At 37.1% G+C, this 17,937-nt stretch overlaps 1 protein-coding gene across 1 annotated transcript in view; it reads left to right on the top strand.

Moving 5' to 3' along the window:
• Positions 1-14,690, top strand: part of LOC109828170 — a 16,210-nt gene extending 1,520 nt beyond the window's left edge. Inside the window, exons 3-9 of the mRNA XM_020395200.1 lie at positions 1,048-1,127; positions 2,252-2,305; positions 12,234-12,506; positions 12,587-12,649; positions 12,741-12,809; positions 12,891-12,936; positions 14,398-14,690. Coding sequence (XP_020250789.1) covers positions 1,048-1,127; positions 2,252-2,305; positions 12,234-12,506; positions 12,587-12,649; positions 12,741-12,809; positions 12,891-12,936; positions 14,398-14,459 — 647 coding nt within the window. The 3' untranslated portion in view covers positions 14,460-14,690. The remainder of the gene's footprint in view (positions 1-1,047; positions 1,128-2,251; positions 2,306-12,233; positions 12,507-12,586; positions 12,650-12,740; positions 12,810-12,890; positions 12,937-14,397) is intronic.
• The last annotated feature ends 3,247 nt before the right edge of the window (positions 14,691-17,937 follow it).

Raw genomic sequence — 17,937 nt, 5'->3', positions numbered from 1 at the left:
AGATGATGATAATATTTTGTAATAAAACCAAGTAAAAGAAACTGTTATAGGTTATGAAATTCTGTAAATGGCTATGCAAGAGGTGGATTATGTAAATCAAAGCAACTGCGGTATTATTTCAAGGAAAAAGCAGTAATAGATAGTTTCATGAATTCAAAATCAAGCCCTTATGCAAAGGTTTCTACTCAGAAATAACTCAAGATAATAATAATAATAAATTATGATATCATTTTTTGAACAATAAAGTACCTTCTATTAACTAGAAAGGGGGAAATGGCAATCTTATTAAATGCCCAAGTGCATGTTTAAAATCATAACCAATGTAATAAAAGAGGTAATGAAACTAATCTCCAAAATGAATATCATGCAAAATATGAAGAATATTGAAAATAATTACTGAATTAATCACTTATCTAGCTCCAGCATTTGGCAACATAATGGAAGATTCACTCGAAGCTCCAAAGCCAGTTAGGTTCTTCTGTTCTTTTGTGAAGACCAACAGAAAACAGAAACTTAAGGAAATAGAAAAATCTCATAAGCAAAAGAAAATTCATACAAAATCTAATTATACCCATTAAGATGCAGAGCATAAGAATGGTGATGATCCTGAACAACCAATTTTTATTACTTCACCACTCTAAAAAATGAAAACAAAGCCAATAAAAGTTTGGAAGTTAAAGTTAGTTAATTAAGTAATAATTAAATAAATGTCACTTTAATAGCCAAATCTGTAAGAATCCGCTATGCGTCATTCTAGGGGGTTTGTTTTAGTACATTGTCGTATAAGTTTTGTAGTGCCAGTTTGATTCTATTTGGTTATGTAGCATTATAACTCCTCAAATATAATTGTGGTTCTCTTAGATTACATATTCCCTAAATTAATTAAACTTTTCCTGTTCAAGAGGAATCTTAACTTTAGAGTTTGTTTCCTCAATTAGGTGTATAGATATACTTACTCTGTACGTTCATAATACCTTTAAGATATATCTTTTGTGTTCATTCATTCATTTTTATCTTTTGCTTACTGTGTTGAAGTATTTGCTGCAGCTGCTGGTTTGGAGAAGACTGCACAAGGGCCAGTGGAGAACAGAAGTGTCCAGAAATCAACTTTTCCTAATGGGTTTGAGGTTTACACTTCTTTTTCTGCAAAATGGTTTATTCAGCCTCTTATGCATATAAAGCTATACAAAATACAACAGTGAACTCAGATGAAAGTAGGGTTATTTGCTCTTAATACCCCAAGTTTTCCCCAATTTTAACTTTAGTACCCCCCAAGTTTTTTCTACCAAACAAATCCCCTAAATTTTCAACAAAATCTAACTTGGATACCCCTGGCAATTAGTTTAATTGAAGGAGACTACAAAGAGAGACAAAGAGCAATTTTGATTCCACCTCTTGTAGCTTTGCTTGTATTTTAGGACATAAACCTCCATTTCACTTGCTAGGAACACTTTTCTTTGTCCGAAATCTTTTCTTTAATAGCCCTCCTCACTGCCTCAGGCATTGTGATGATAGATTTCTCCCTTGCTTCTATGATGTTCCTGGTCCAAAGTTGCCACAGTTGCTCTTTATAGTCTTCTTCGATTAGAGCCTTGGCGCCACGGTACGAGTTGTCGCCATGTGACCTGGAGGTCGTGAGTTCGAGTCGTGGAAACGGCCTCTTGTAAGTATGCAAGGTGAGGCTACATAGAGCAGACCCAAAGTTGCCCGACCCTTTCATGGACCCCATGCATTGCGGGAGCTTCGTGAGCTGGCCTGCCCTTAGTCTCTATACTAATAACTAAATTGTTCTTTGTAGCCCCTCAATTATACTAATTGTCAAAGTTGCTCTTTTTAGTCTCCTTCAATTATATCAATTAAATGGGGGGTATCAAAGTTAAATTTTGTTGAACTTTGGGGGAAAACCCTTTATGGTATCAAAATTAAAAATAGGGTGAGTTCTTGGGGTCTTTAAATGCAAATAAACCTTGAAAATATTAAAATAGCTTATTGTCGAATCAGTTGGTATCCTGTGATATGTCATATAGGTAATTTCAGTAAGATATATGCTTCATTCTTTAGAATTATTTCTGCAATTTGAAACATGTAATGATATTAATGATATTGATAAATTGGTCAAATGTAAAATGGTAAATATTGGTCCATCTAAAAATGTCTGAAGAGAAAATTGTCCATATGTGAAGATTTATTTCATGCATTTGGTAGTTCTGCCATGAAGCATGATTTTGGTTCTCTCTTTCCTTAACTGCAGGCTTTGGTCTTGAATGTCTGTGATGAAACCAGTATCGCAGAGTTAAAATTGAAGGTAAAGCTGGCATCAGTTAGAAATTGAAATTTTTAATTTCCACAATTTATTTTGAAATTCCAGTTAACAACTTGCAGTTCATATAACTTTTAACGTCATTAGCCATTTGATGCAGTGCCCAACATGACCATTCTTCTTCCTCCCATCCATGCAGAATATTTGCAGACATTTTCAGTTGAATTTGTTATGAACTTTCTAAAGTTGTGGTCACACTGTAGCACAGTGTTTTTAATGGTGATACCCAGCTGTCCAAGTTATGATACATTCTCTGGTTCTAGTGGAGTTATGTACATTACTCAAAGATTTAGTATTCAAGTACTTTTTTCATTACTTAACAGTGTTCAACAACAACCAGCTATATAGATCAGCTTAAATAATGGGGTCATCATACTATTCCGCTGCTTTGAACCTAAACATGTTTAGCCATTTTCCTTTCAAATCTTTATTTCATAGCTTAAATCTTTTTGAAGAAAGGCCATAATCAAAGAACCATGGTCAAGGACATGGACACAGACATGAACATGAAATGTGACATAAAACATATTCTAAATAATATGTAAAAACCAGCGAGGTTTTTTCTGTCCAGTAGTTGTGCTGACACGAGTCCTTTTTGAACCACTTAACTGGTTTGCTGGTACTGTGGAATATTTAGATAGCATCCAGCATGTGCAAGGATAGTAATTTTTTTGTTTGTTATTGTTAGAAGAGAGTCTTAGTTTAGATTGGTTTAGTCCCACATTACCCGTGAGACTAACTTGTAACTAATTCATCTCTATAAATAATAAACTATAGAGTGAGGGGATAACTCTCCAATAATTTCTTTTCTCTCCGAATATTAACATGGTATCAAAGCCCTAATCCTAACTCTAACCCTAAATTAAAAACACCCTAACCCTCTTTCAGCCGTCGCCTCTTCACTAACCCTAAACCCTAGCCCTCTTTCAGCTGTCTTCTCCTCCGAAAGCTGCCTTCTTCGCCGGCGACTTCATCTTCGCGGCAGTTTTCCTCAAAATCCGACGTCACCCAACTCTCTCGCGCCTTCGTCCAGATCGCACCGCAGTTTCTCGTCACCGTCCAAATCTGTCGGCCGCTTTCTTGTCAATTTCGTCTAGATCCGCCGCTGCCCGTCATTCTTCGCGAAGATCCCGATGCCGTATCGACCTTCGTCTTCGTCCAGATTGACCTTGTCACTGCTGCCCCTCGCCACATGCTACCCGGTAAACTGCCAGTTTCGTGGCCCTACTTCGTCCAGATCTGACAGTTGAACTCTAAATAATAATAATAATAATAATAATAATAAATAAATAAATAAAATTATATATATATATATATATATATAGTATAAATATAATAAGTAATATATATATATATAAAAGTTTTCGGATGCGAAAAGAATTTCGCACAGCAACAGTGCGAAAAGGATTTTTGACCGTTGGATTTCCGGGAATAACAGCTGGCCATTGGATCTTTGTTTTCATCCCTAATTCCCAAGTCCCGTACACTCATCCTCTCTCTCCCCCGTACCCTCCAGAAAAGGATCCCTCTCCAGAACCCAATCCATCCCTCTCCCTCCCCAGATCACTCTCATCTCTCCTCCATTGGGGATCGCCGTCGAGCTCCTCTCCGCCTTCATCCCTCCTCCGCGATGAGTTCGTCGAGCTCGCCAAACCCTCTACCCTCTCCCTCCGACCAACTACGACTACGACTCCGACTCTGACCTCATCCTCCGCTCCCTCTCATATCGCCGCCAGCTCGCCGCCAGTCTTCACCCTCGTCGGAGCCAAACCCGCGAGCCCCGTCGCCGCCAGTCTTCATATTAGTCGGAGCCAAGATCGAGGAAATGTTGATCGAGGAAATTTTATAGAGCAGATCGAGGAAATGGGATGTGTTCTATTGGGATTTCTCTGTGTTGTTTAGCTTGCTGGCGTTAAGCGCACGCCCATCTGTAGAACTTTTGTATATAATGAAACAAATGTTGGGGATTGTTTTAAGATTTTGATCTCAATACCAACAAATTCTGCTGTATACTAACTTTTGCTGGCGTTAAGCGCACGCCCATTCTGTATAATGATTTAGATACATCATAAGTCAAGCTCGCAAATTTACATTTTAATATACAAAATTTCAAAATAAGCAATCAGTTGATAACTTCATAAGTCAAGCTCGCAAATTTACATTTTAATATACAAAATTTCAAAATAAGCAATCAGTTGATAACTTTGCTCTTCAAATGTCCTGCTCAAATGATTTTGGACACCCCGAAACAGGGTAACCTGCTTGCTATCAGTGCTACCTTCTCATTCAATTCGAGGTTTGCAAAAAATGTCTGTGTTGTGGTTTATTCATCTAAACATCTTTAACGTAAAAATATAACCATATGGTTCTGGTTTCATCGCATAGTTGCTAGTGAGATTATTATGCGTGGTTAGAATGTTCATAATTTTTCGTTTATACGCTGTTGATTATTATGCGTCTGTTTGTTGGAATGTTGGTGTTTTGTGGGGATGATTCATTTGCGTTGGTACAACTGCTTATGGCTGGTTATATACCTCGTGACCAGCACTTCACGTTTCTGAGCTTCCATATTTCACCCTGCTCTAGATTCTACTTTATATGATTCAAGTTTATTGTTAGTGCAATTATCATACAGGGATCCAGAGTTACCGCAAGGGCAAAGCTAGCATTACAAATAGTGTAACCACCGAAAATCACAAGGATGTACGTGTTTTAGTGATGCAGAACATCAATCTTATGATGATTGTGATTCGACATAAACCATAGTGTCAAAGCATAACAAGAGAGTTTTATCTTGATTTGATTTTTACCAATAAATCGAATGTAATCAAATAAGAGTTGAATATAGTAAGTTGACAAGGGTGGCGACAGTGAGAGCGAAATTCCCAACCAATAAACCGAGCTATGAAGGTAAGAACTCATCGCCCAGGGATCTGCTTCGCATCAAACCTGCGAAAACCCGAAGTGGAGGCAGACCCGAAGTGGGGGCTCGCGGGCTTAGCTCCGACTAATATGAAGACTGGCGGCGACGGGGCTCGCGGGTTTGGCTCCGACGAGGGTGAAGACTGGCGGCGAGCTGGCGGCGATATGAGAGGGAGCGGAGGATGAGGTCAGAGTCGGAGTCGTAGTCGTAGTTGGTCGGAGGGAGAGGGTAGAGGGTTTGGCGAGCTCGACGAACTCATCGCGGAGGAGGGATGAAGGCGGAGAGGAGCTCGACGGCGATCCCCAATGGAGGAGAGATGAGAGTGATCTGGGGAGGGAGAGGGATGGATTGGGTTCTGGAGAGGGATCCTTTTCTGGAGGGTACGGGGGAGAGAGAGGATGAGGGTACGGGACTTGGGAATTGGGGATGAAAACAAAGATCCAATGGCCAGCTGTTATTCACGGAAATCCAACGGTCAAAAATCCTTTTCGCACTGTTGCTGTGCGAAATTCTTTTCGCATCCGAAAACTTCTCTCTCTTTCTCTCTCTCTCTATATATATATAGGGAGAGATTCTAATAAAAACCTCCTTAGCCTAAAAACTAAAAACCTCATATATATATATATATATAACTTATGTCAACTTAAGTGGACGTCCACTAAGTTTCTTAGTCATTGATGATCACTTGATTGAGCTACATTGTGGATGATCCGTTCCGTTGAACTTGATCTATATATTCTAAAATCCTAACACACCAAATTTGGGGTGAACCCGTCGTGGTTTGACCCTTCATCCAATCATATCAATTTTAACGGTTTTGAATGAATAGAACTTTTTACATGGCTCGACGGAGGGTCAAACCACGACGGGTTCACCCCAAATTTGGTGTGTTGGGGTTTTAGAATATGTCCGGGTTCTTGCACTTTAACCTTCAGGTTCAAAATTAAACCTTCGGGTTCTTGGACTTGTTCAGCCTACTGGCTAATTCAAGAATTATTATCTTGAACTTGGACGTGTTTTGATTATGTCTATTTTTGAAGTACAATTTATGGAGGAAATCGTCTTGAACTCTACTCGTCTATTTCATGATGGCCTGATCTGAGGAACTCAAGAATTTTGAGTTAACGGTCCAGACGAAAGTTTCAAAAATATTTTCTTGTAGAATCACTGACCGGAAGCTTGATGGAATTAATTATTTCCAATGAAAGCATGTTATTAAAATTTACGTGGCAGACCGAGACAAAACTGGTCACTTGTTGACGGACCCTCTTATTCCGACACCGGAATCTTGGACACTGGATGATAGTATCTTCTTGCATCAAATTCTTAATACCATGGAACCTAAAATTTAGGATTTAGTTCTTTATTGTATGACAGTGAAGGAACATTGTTGTTTCTTACAAGATCTCTACGGGGGTAGCAGCAATATTAATCGGGCATATGAAGTAATTCAAAAGCTGTTTCGTAAGAAACAAGATGGCAAACCCATGGATGATCATTATGGTGAGTTCAATCGTCTAGCTAAGGAATTTTGTCAGATTCTTTGTATTACTGGGGATGTAAAACAAATGCAGAACTAATGGAACAAACTTATGGTACTCACCTACTTGGGTACCATAGATTCCATTTACCCCTCTGTTCGACTGCAAATCATGGGGAGCTCTGTCATTAGTTCTCTAGTTGAGACTTATCATTTTTTGAAGAACGTTGTCCCTGCACAGTCACTTACATCCACCAAGGTTTTAAATATCGGTTATCGGGGATTTATCGGACGACCAAAATCCTTATCGGATAGCGAAAATCGGGGATATATCGGGGATAAGTAGTATTTATCGGAGTGATATACTGGATGATGTGTATATATAATATAACAATTAAAAAATATAATCTAATCATGCTTAATAAAATATAAACATACCAAAATGTAAATCATCATGTTTAGAATCACTAACAAATTGTAGAAAGCGAAGCTTGCATCATAGCCTTGAAAAAATATAATGTTAGTCAAAATGGGCCGATAATCCCGATAAAAAAGTCTTACTTATCGGCCGATAAGTGCCGATAACGCCGATAAATCGCTGATAAACCTACAAAAACGATAACCGATTAAAAATTCAATTTATCCTAGCGGAGAGCTCTCAAATCCGATAACTCGGCCGATAATATCGATTATCAGCCGATATTTAAAACAATGACATCCACTGCGGATCGCTCTACGCTTGCCACTCAGAGTTCGCAATCTTATGGACGAGGTGATCATAATGGTGGTCTTGGAAGAGGTAGAGACAACTTTGAAGGGAGAGGAGGTTACCACACTGATCGTTCTGGGAGCTAAGGTGGTCAATGAGGTAGCCGTGGAGGTCCATCTCAAGGCAGACATACTCATGGCAATGACTCGGTGAAGACTTGTAACTACTGTCACCAGTCAAGACATCTCAAATATAATTATCCTGAATTAAAAAATGAGAAGGTCAATGGTGCTTACATGATCGCTCAGGACAACTTCACCTCATCTGATAGTTAAAATCAACTACAGTCAGTTTTTCATTATGTGGAATTGCGGTGTTAATTTCAGTAACTTTAATTATTTCAGCAGTACCAGAATTCACAAACATCGTCTTCCTCCTTATCTGTTACTCTCAAAAGTGCAGGTACCTTTTCATCTTTACTTACATCATCTTCGTCTAATACTTGGATTATAGATATGGTGCCACTGATCATATGACTGGGAATCAAGATATCTTGTCCTACATCTAATTCAATTATATTAGCTGATGGTTCACGTACACCTGTTCAGGGTATCGGCAACACTAGTCCTACTCCTAGTCTTTCTTTTTTCTCTGTATTCTATCTTCCTATCTTTCCTTATAACATTTTATCTGTTAGTAAGATCACTAAATTTCTAAACTGTACAGTGACATTCTTCTCCATACATTGTATCTTTCAGGACCTGATCACGAGAAAAACGATTGGGACAAGGCGTGAGCAGAACAACCATTATAAATTGGAATTGGGCGCCAAACATTTGACATGTATCAGCAACTTATCAGCCCTACAATACCACTGTCAGCTAGGACATCCCTCTCTCTATTCTCAAGTTGCTTAATCCCTGGTTCAAATCTCTTTCCTCATTAGAGTGTGAGTCGTGTCAACTTAGCAAACACTATCGTGTCTTATCCTAATCGAGTCAATAAAAGAACTGCTAAGTCATTTGATCTTGTTCATTCTAATATATGGGGGCCAATGCCCAATAACTTCTAAATTGGGGTTTCGGTATTTTATCAGTTTTGTGGATGATCACTCTCATATTACCTGGATTTATCTTTTCAAATCTAGGTCTGAAATCTTTTCCACATTTAAACTTTTTTTATTCTGAAATAGTCCATCAATTCAAGTATTCGATAAAAAAAATTCGATCTGAAAATGCAAAGGAATATTTGGATAGCAACTTCACTAGTTTTCTTAAACAACATGAGATTATCCATCAGTTTTCGTGTGTTTACACTCAGCAAAATGGAGTTGTTGAACGAAAGAATAGACATCTCCTCGATATTGCTCGGACATTGATGTTCCATCGTCACGATCCTAAAGAATTTTGGGGGGAAGCTATCTTAACAGCATGTTACTTGATTAATCGAATGCCTTCGTCTGTTTTGCAAGATAAAATTTTTTTCAACATTCTATACCCCAACGATGATCTCTTTTCGCTTCCTCCAAAGATTTTTGGCTCTCTATGTTTTGTTCATAATCACAGTGCAAATAAATAAAAATTTGGCTCTCGGTCTATTAAAGACATTTTTCTTGGCTATTTCCGAAAGCGTAAAGGTTACAATTGTTTATGTCCGTCACTCAATTGTCTTGTGTTATCTGCTGATGTAACCTTCTTCAAAGATAAACCTGGTCATTCTAGTTCTCCATCTCCATTATCACCGGATGAGTATGACTATTTGACCCTATAAGAGTCACTGATTACCGGTGGTGATTCATCCACTAACTATACTATTTGCGTTACTGGTAAAAACTCAGTTCGGTTTAACGATCCAATTCAAGTTTATCATTATCGTTCTGCTCCTGCTCCTATGCTAACGTCGGTCTCAGCACCACGTCCTCTGCCTGAAGAACCTGAATCCGTAAGTGCACATTTACCCTCTTTTTCGGACGACCTTCCTATTGTACTTTAAAAAGGGACACGAACTTGTATTCAACATCCTATTTCTAACTTTGTCTCCTATGATCACCTCTCCTCTACCTTTCGATCTTTTGTTACTTCCCTCGACTCATATTTAGTTCTCAAGATGTGTCAGAAGCCCTGTCTGTTCCAGGTTGGAACTAAGCGATGTAAGACAAAATAAGGGCCTCGTGACAGAATGAGACTTGGGATTTGGTCCCACTTTCACCAGGAAAGCGGCCCGTAGGTTGCAAGTGGGTGTACTCTGTCAAGTTAAATCCTGATAGAACTTTAACACGCCTGAAAGTCCGACTGGTTGCTAAAGGCTATTCACAGGTGTAGATACCTTCTCTCCAGTAGCAAAAATGACATCTGTTCGGATTTTTATTTCATTAGCAGCGACAAATCACTGGCCACTTCATCAGTTGGACATCAAGAATGCATTTCTTAATGGTATTCTAGATGAAGAGGTTTACATGGAGCAACCACCAGGTTTTGTTGCTCAGGGGGAAAATGAGAATGTGTGTAGGCTGAAAAAATCACTTTATGGTCTGAAGTAATCTCCGAGAGCCTGGTTTGGACATTTTGCATCGGTTATTCAGGAATTTGGACTTTGTCGTATATAGAAAGATCTCTATCTTCTGGCGATTTTAAAATAGGAAACGAATTCTGCTCGTGTATGTAGATGACATTGTAATTACAGGGGATGATGCTTTTGATATTAACAGACTGAAGAAGCATTTACAGACACATTTCCAAACCAAAGATCTTGGTTCCCTAAAATACTTCCTAGGCATTGAAGTCGCAAAGTCAATGATGGGTATTCTTCTGTCACAAAGGAAGTACGTCCTGGATATGCTCTCAAAAGTCGGGATGCTAGGATGCAGAAACAGTGATTCTCCAATGAATGTGAACTCAAAACTACTACCAGAACAGGGGGAGGTTTTTGAAGATATTGGGCAATATAGGAGATTGCTGGAAAATTTGAATTATCTGACGATGATCAGACTTGACATCACATTCGCAATCAGTGTTGTGAGTCAGTTCTTATCTACACCAAGAACTACTCAATTGGATGTAGTAATGAGAATTTTGAGATACTTGAAGAAGGTTCTAGGACAAGAAATTCTCTACTCAGATCAAGGACACACCAGAGTTGCAGGCTTCTCTGATGCAGATTGGGCTGGATGTCCTTTTGATAGGAGATCGACTACTAGATATTATGTCTTTCTCGGAGGAAATCTGGTGTCATGAAAAAGTAAGAAGCAAAGTGTTGTGTCTCGATCCAGTGCAGAATCAGAATATAGAGCTATGACAAATATGACATTAGAGATGGTTTGAATCAGAGACCTATTGACAGAAATTGGTCTCCCTCCTGAATGTTCCATGGATCTATATGACGACAATAAAGCAACAATTCACATTGCTGAGAATCTCGTGTTTCATGAAAGAACCAAGTACATTGAAGTCGACTGTCATGTAGTCCGTAAGAAGCTCGAGGATAAAATCACCACGACAAAACATGTATCGACAGTAGATCAGTTGGCATACATTCTTACAAAACCACTTGGTCGAACATGGGTTGACTTTATTTGTGACAAGTTGGGCATGCATGATATATATGCTCCAGCTTGAGGGGGAGTGTTAGAAGAGAGTATTAGTTTAGATTGGTTTAGTCACACATTGCCTGTGAGACTAACTTGTAACTAATCCATCTCTATATATAATAAACTATAGAGTGAGGGGATAACTCTCCAATAATATCTTTTCTCTCCAAATATTGACAGCTATCATAAGTAGGATGCAATTTCTGTCATACCTGAACATCCGTTTTATGTCATTTGAGTTCTCAAATTTTGTTTGCTAATGTCATAGGTGAATGTTAACTTCATAGTTGAATCCTAACTGCTCTGCAATATAGTTCTACAATGATTTGATTTGCTTTGTATGCTTTAGGACATTCCTTTTGTATTTTCCACTGAAAGATTAGTCAGGTAAAACATTTAAGCATATATGCACCAAGATTAAAAATGGTTCACGTGAACATATCCAAAGGGGAAAAAAGTCACTTTGAGCTATTCCATAGAAAGATGAAAACCATGGCCTATTTCTTTTACAAAGATATGGAGATATATGATATCCTAAAATTTTAGCATATTTGTCAGTGTTGAATGTTTTACATTAGTAGAAATGTATCTTGGCTTTTGGATGCACCGGTGGCATGTTTATATATATACTTGCATAGGTGGTCTCTCTTTATTATTCAACAACAACAGAGCCTTTGTACAAAATTTTGGGGTTGGCTACCACTTTTCAGAGTCATTTTACTAGTATCTGCATTTTTCATAAATTATTATTTTTAACTTGAATTACCTAATGACCATACATATAAACAATGTAGCATGCACCAATTACTCACATACTGGTGCATGTCACGCAACGAGTTTATGTTGCTTGTCTCAGTTGAGTTATGTTTTCATTTTGTTAGTCACTCATAGGTTTTAAATTGCGCAGCATAGGCTAAGAAACCTGTATCGATGCCAGTCAGAACAACTCTTAACAGTTGATGGTCAATGCAAAGTTAAATGTTATTGTTGTTTGTTCTTTTGACATTAAATGCTGCATATTGCTCGCCCTCAATCAGTTAATATATAGTCTTTATTTTAATCTGGATATGGTCAAAATATATTTGTTGACTTGCTGATACCGTTAGGTGGAACTTACTGGTTAACAGTGATAAGTGATAACTTGAGTTTGGGCATTTTTCTCTGTTCATGCATAGTATATTTACTTATTTAGTAAAAGATTCATATATATTTCAGGTTGGCAGTTTTGAAATGCATCTGAAAAGAGACATAGGAAACACTATAGCTCAAATTTCTGGTGCACCTGGTATTGAATCACCCACAACAGCACCACCGATCCCAAGTGAGCCAATGACTGAATCAGCTCCTTCTATCCAGCCAGTTGTGCCACAGAAATCTGCTTCCACATCCAGCAGTCCATTTGCAAACATCTTATCTTCAAAAGCATCCAAGCTTGCATCTCTAGAGGCTTCTGGTGCAAAATCTTATGTTCTGGTTTCATCTCCTACGGTATGGACTAAAGCATCTTGTCTTGTTAAATTCCTTTCAGCTATTAACTTCTGAAGAGGTTTACTCTCGCAAATGTACAGGTTGGTACATTCAGAAGAGGAAGAACACTGAAAGGCAAAAAACAACCTCCAAGCTGTAAAGAGGTATGTAGGACATAAACGAAAAATATAGTTTTGGTGATTTATCTCCAATCTCTTCTTTTCATCCTGCATGGTTATGTAAAACATGTCCCAGGGTGACATGATCAAAGAAGGACAGGTCATTGGATACCTAGATCAGTTTGGTAATGAGCTTCCGATTAAGGTGAGCCTCCTTTTCCTTTCACCTACTTATATCTATTCTAACACCAATACATTTTTCATTCTGTAATATAATTTTATACAGTCGGATGCTGCTGGAGAAGTCCTGAAGCTCCTCTTCAAAGATGGAGGTAATATTTAATGTGGAATTCTAGTAGAGTTTTGTATGCACATTACTAGTGAGCATTGCTTAGGTTCGCTATGTCACATGTCCATGCCTATATATCACATATATTACGTGCATCTTCTGTGACCGTTTTGATGCATGTGTTTAAGCTCCTAAATTCATGGATCCAAATTCCCCACGCTGTTATTTCCATTGTTATAACCTGCCATCATTTCTCATATAACCCGCCCTTCAGCTACCACTCTTTACTGTTTAGGCCTGCTTACTTGATTAAGCTGTACAATCACTATTTACCCCGGAGCCTGCTTTTTGTGGCAACAAGATTAGTCTCTGTCCTGCATTTCCAAATGATCTTGTATGCTATCCCATTTTTACATGGGATATAATGGAGACTGAGACAAAAGTGAGTGTAACGAGCATGCCATATTAAGGGGGTGTTTATTTCAAATCCTATAATTTTAGGATATGGATTTCACCATGGGATTTGAAATCCTTAGGTTTTTTTAACATGGGTTTGGGATTTCTAAAATGTTGTTTGTTTCATCAATATTTTGGAATATGTAATCCTATAACTCAAATCGTAGCATTATAAATTTTAGAATTTGAAATCTTACCTAAATCCTCTTTCAAAGAGGGGATTTCACAAATGCTATAATATATTAGTTTTTTATTATTTGGGTATTCACTATCCCAAAATTTATTTTGAATCAAACAAAGGTTATGGAATCCATAAACTCAAAAAAAAAACACTTTTTCATCCTAGAATTTATAATCCACACTGTATCCCAAAAAAAAGTTGAAACAAACACCCCCTAATATTGTGCCATCTCGAACATAGTTTAGACCTTTAAGTGATTTGAGAACTCATGGAAAAAAACAATCATTCGTGAAAAAAAAAGGTGTTAATGCGTTTAGGCCCCAACCACAACTCTTTCTGAACATCTCTAAAGTTTTTTGAGTCAGATAAAGTTAGCAGTATGTGCCCCATTTTAGGAGGCTTAGAGTAAATATTTAACCCGTTAAGAAGATTATTTGCCTCCACTATACCTGAATACAAGCTATTCTGTTGACTGTTTCAAAACCATAATCTGTGAAATAGCTAAGATAGCATGTGGCACTCATGATAAAAAACTGTATGTAGAATTGTGCTGGTAGGTAATTTGTCCCCAAATTGAAACTCTATATGTGGAAACATTATGCTGGTAGTTGATTTCTCACCAAATTGAAAATTTTGAGGTTACGCCAAGCAGTTAGGTGTCATGTTGATTTTTCTTCTGAAGTAGAGCTTGTTCCTACTTTCTTGTTTTCTCCTTTCTCCGTGTTTTTTCACTATTATATTGTAGCTTTGGTTTCGTAGATACTTTCTTAGTGTAACCATGGTTTCTACGAACTTTTTGCTTTTCAAACAACAGCAGATAACTTACGTATTTAGCACTAACTGATGATTCTTTTTTGCTATTTGCAGAAGCAGTTGGCTATGGGGACCCTCTCGTCGCTGTCCTGCCATCTTTCCATGCGATTAAGTGAACATTTCGTATTTTTGTCCTCGAGCATCACATTTCCCCCCCTCCTCTCGGGTTATCTCCCTGTTTTCTATGTTTTCATCTAGTGGTTGGGGTTTAGGTGATGTTGTGCATTTCTTTTAAGTTTTCCGTAAACTGTCAATGTAAACTATCAGGTGATCAGCTTGTTGTCTGTAGTACAAACGTTTACAACAGCATTGTGGTGAAATATTGAGTTCTTATGTTCTTTGTTTAACCGCGAACAATTGCCCTTTGAGATAAAAATAGGAAGCTAAAAGGAGAAAAAGATGTAAACCGTAAGCAGAAGCAGGTTGCATCAATGTGTAATGTAATGAATCAGTAGGAAGCTACGAGGATTAATCACAAGAGAAGCACTTGGATCAGCAGAGTTACATTCCATAAGAAACCGTTAGCTGTAGATAAAGCATATTGCCACAATCATCATGGTGTAGCTCTGAATATGATAAATCTCATATAGCAAATATGAGACAGAACAGCACTTGAACAATTATTGTTTCAATCTTTAAGCTAAATTGCATAAACTCTCATGTAACTGCTTGTGTTTTGTGCGGGTGCATGTGCGCGCCCACGAGCAACGCGAGATTTGCACGTGTGTTTGTGTGTGTGTTTGAAATGGCTTCTTTTAGAAATGCATCAGAGGGCCTCTGCAGTGTTATTAAACATTGTTTTGTTAATCAATTAAATCGTCAGTCAAGCGTGTTAAATACTTGTTCCGTTGACCTATGAAATTATTATTATGTATCATGATCTACTAGATCACATGGCATTGAAAATGTTTTGTTTTATTGTAGGGAGATCTCACCGCTTCCTTGCACCTAGCTAAGATGAGACACATTTTTTCCATGTCAGCATTGTTTCTGGCGTCAATGAATAAACCAAGCAACCAACATCATTTTTGTCGTCCAGAATGAGCATATTCTAATTTTATTTGCCAAACAACTATGATAATTGAATTGGGATTCCGCTTCCATCTGAAATATATGAAACATATGAAGAAAAAAAAATTACTACAATTATGCAGTTGCCTGCTAATTTTTGTTTCCTTGGGAGATGTAGGTAAAAAAGCCCACTTGAACTATACGAAACAGAATAGCTACTGATTTCCCCCTCTCATCACATCTTCACATACCATTTCTAAGCTCTTATCTAATCTTTAAACATTTTAAAATTTCTAGAATACTCACAACTTCCTCTTACAATTCCTTTGGTTGATTGTTATAACCCCGGACTAATTATAATTTTAGCTACAACGGACTAATTTGCAGATTTCTTTTCCTTATAGCTTCACTAATCTCAATATTTTCCTTTTTTTAAAAGGTTGTTCCAAGTTTGTCAGTCCATACACTGTACATATGGTTGAGTTGCACTTCACGTTGTAGTGATCCTATGTTCTTCCAGCTTGCATCCCATGTTTCTAGGAAAAGATCAGACAATGGTCTCTCCATCCTAATCCTTTCATTACCCACAATCTCATAAGAAAATAAGCCAGGGTTTGGATAGTTGCCATTTCTTTAATGCTTTCTTTGCTTTGATTTAATCATTTGACGCAGATTGTTAATGTTTATCAATATACTTTTAAGTAGATCCAACATAGAAATTGACAACATAAACTTGTCCCCTTTTGGTAATATCAATATAGCATAGGGTTATAATTGTGGATATATCACTTGTACCATCGATAAATTGAACTTACTCTGCCGTTACGTTCAGACATCTTGAAAGAGTTCTATTTTTGCATGTAGACTCTTTGAGTGGAAGAAAAAAAAAACTATTGTTGTAGATAGATCCCTTTAAAATGGTCATAAACTTTTCGCTCAGGGGTCAATCTGCAACAGTTTTTTAAACCCCCTTAGAAATTTATAGCTAGTAAGATTAAGACCTGAGTTTCTCTGATACCATGTAAAGAACTCTGCCATTACAATAATACTGCGAAGTTGCGGTGGGAATTGAGGGTTTAATTTTATATTCTAACAGGGCAAAACTTCAATATAAACTCCTAATGTATTGTCATTTAAGTTTAGAAGTTATTCCCTAATGTTACATCCGTCATCAAGCTAGGTCATTTTCTCAAATGTCCACTAAATTTTACTGACATAGTAGTGACATGACAAACTTTCAATAAATTTCACTTTTTTTTTTTACCGGACGCCCTTCCTCTCTTTGCTTGCTGATCAAGTGAGAAACACCTTTTATTTTCTCCCAAATCATTAGCAAAAAGAGAGCTGCGTGTCCCAGCCAGCAAAAAATAGTGAAAGAATATTAAGTTTTTCCTACCACGTCACCCACACGTCAACAATATTTATCAAAAAAAAATTAAAAAGGACTCGGGCTAGTGATGGAGGTAATGTAAGGAATTTTCGCTAATAGCTTTCAATCTTAAGGGACTTGGATGATATTTGACTAATACGTAAATGACCTTCATTGAACTTTTTTGCTTTCTAACAATTACTATTTCCACAATGATGCTTATTTTAAGAATAACGTTGAGTACAAATCCACGTGAGACCCGATGTTAAAGACAAAAACCGAAAGTCTGACTGACAAGAAATAGAAATTTCACTAGCCCTCTAGTGTCTCCATCTAGACTGAGTTGTTGCAGTGGCGTGGCCAGAAATTTTTAACAGTGGTATCATAGTATATATAAAAAAAACAATATTACTAGTTTTTCTCTTATATATAAAATATTACTAGAAAATTTAATCAGATTTGAAAGATGTCTTCAACAAAGTGTAATTACAATGGCCCTCACGTGTCTTCATGTTTTGAGATTAGCCTTATTCGAAATACCACTAACTACACCCATTTCCAATAAAAATTGCTATGCTATCATTCACCCATTAATCTCCCATTTGATTTCATAGACAATTCTTTACCATTTTTATTGTAGAAAACAATCTCTACATGGAATATGTTGTAATTGGATACACGATATTTCTTAAAAATATATGAATTAGATACACAACACTTAATAATTGCTTTTATAATGGTGTCACTATTTGATAATAATCTAGTGTATATTACATTGTTTTCACCTAAGAGCGTGGTGTTACTTGACACCACCTCTAACAGATGCCTTTGCCCTTCAGTTGTTGCCTTCTGTCTTAGAAAATAAAATTATGGCTAGAGGTGGTGGAAACGAACCAAATATTTAAGAAATAATTTGATATTTATTCGTTCAAGTATTCAGTCATATTCAATTCGATAGTTCATTTAATAATAAACGAATAGATTTTATTATCCGGTTCATAAACGAATATAATTTAACTATAGGTATATTTGATTCATTTGTTTAACAAACTATTCGTTTATACATATTAGTCATTAAAATTTCATTTTTCTGCTTGCAATGTGGATCAATAATTTATTTTATTTGAAAGTATTATATATCAGTAGGTTGCATATTCCTCAGGTATATCATATTTGGCATTATTGCAAGACTAGGATAATGAATACTTGCAGAA

This window comes from Asparagus officinalis, unplaced genomic scaffold (genome assembly GCF_001876935.1).
Source record: "Asparagus officinalis unplaced genomic scaffold, Aspof.V1 AsparagusV1_Un791, whole genome shotgun sequence".
NCBI classification, from domain to species: domain Eukaryota; kingdom Viridiplantae; phylum Streptophyta; class Magnoliopsida; order Asparagales; family Asparagaceae; genus Asparagus; species Asparagus officinalis.
Note: the sequence above shows the minus strand (reverse complement) of the source record. Positions and strands in the feature narration are given on the sequence as shown.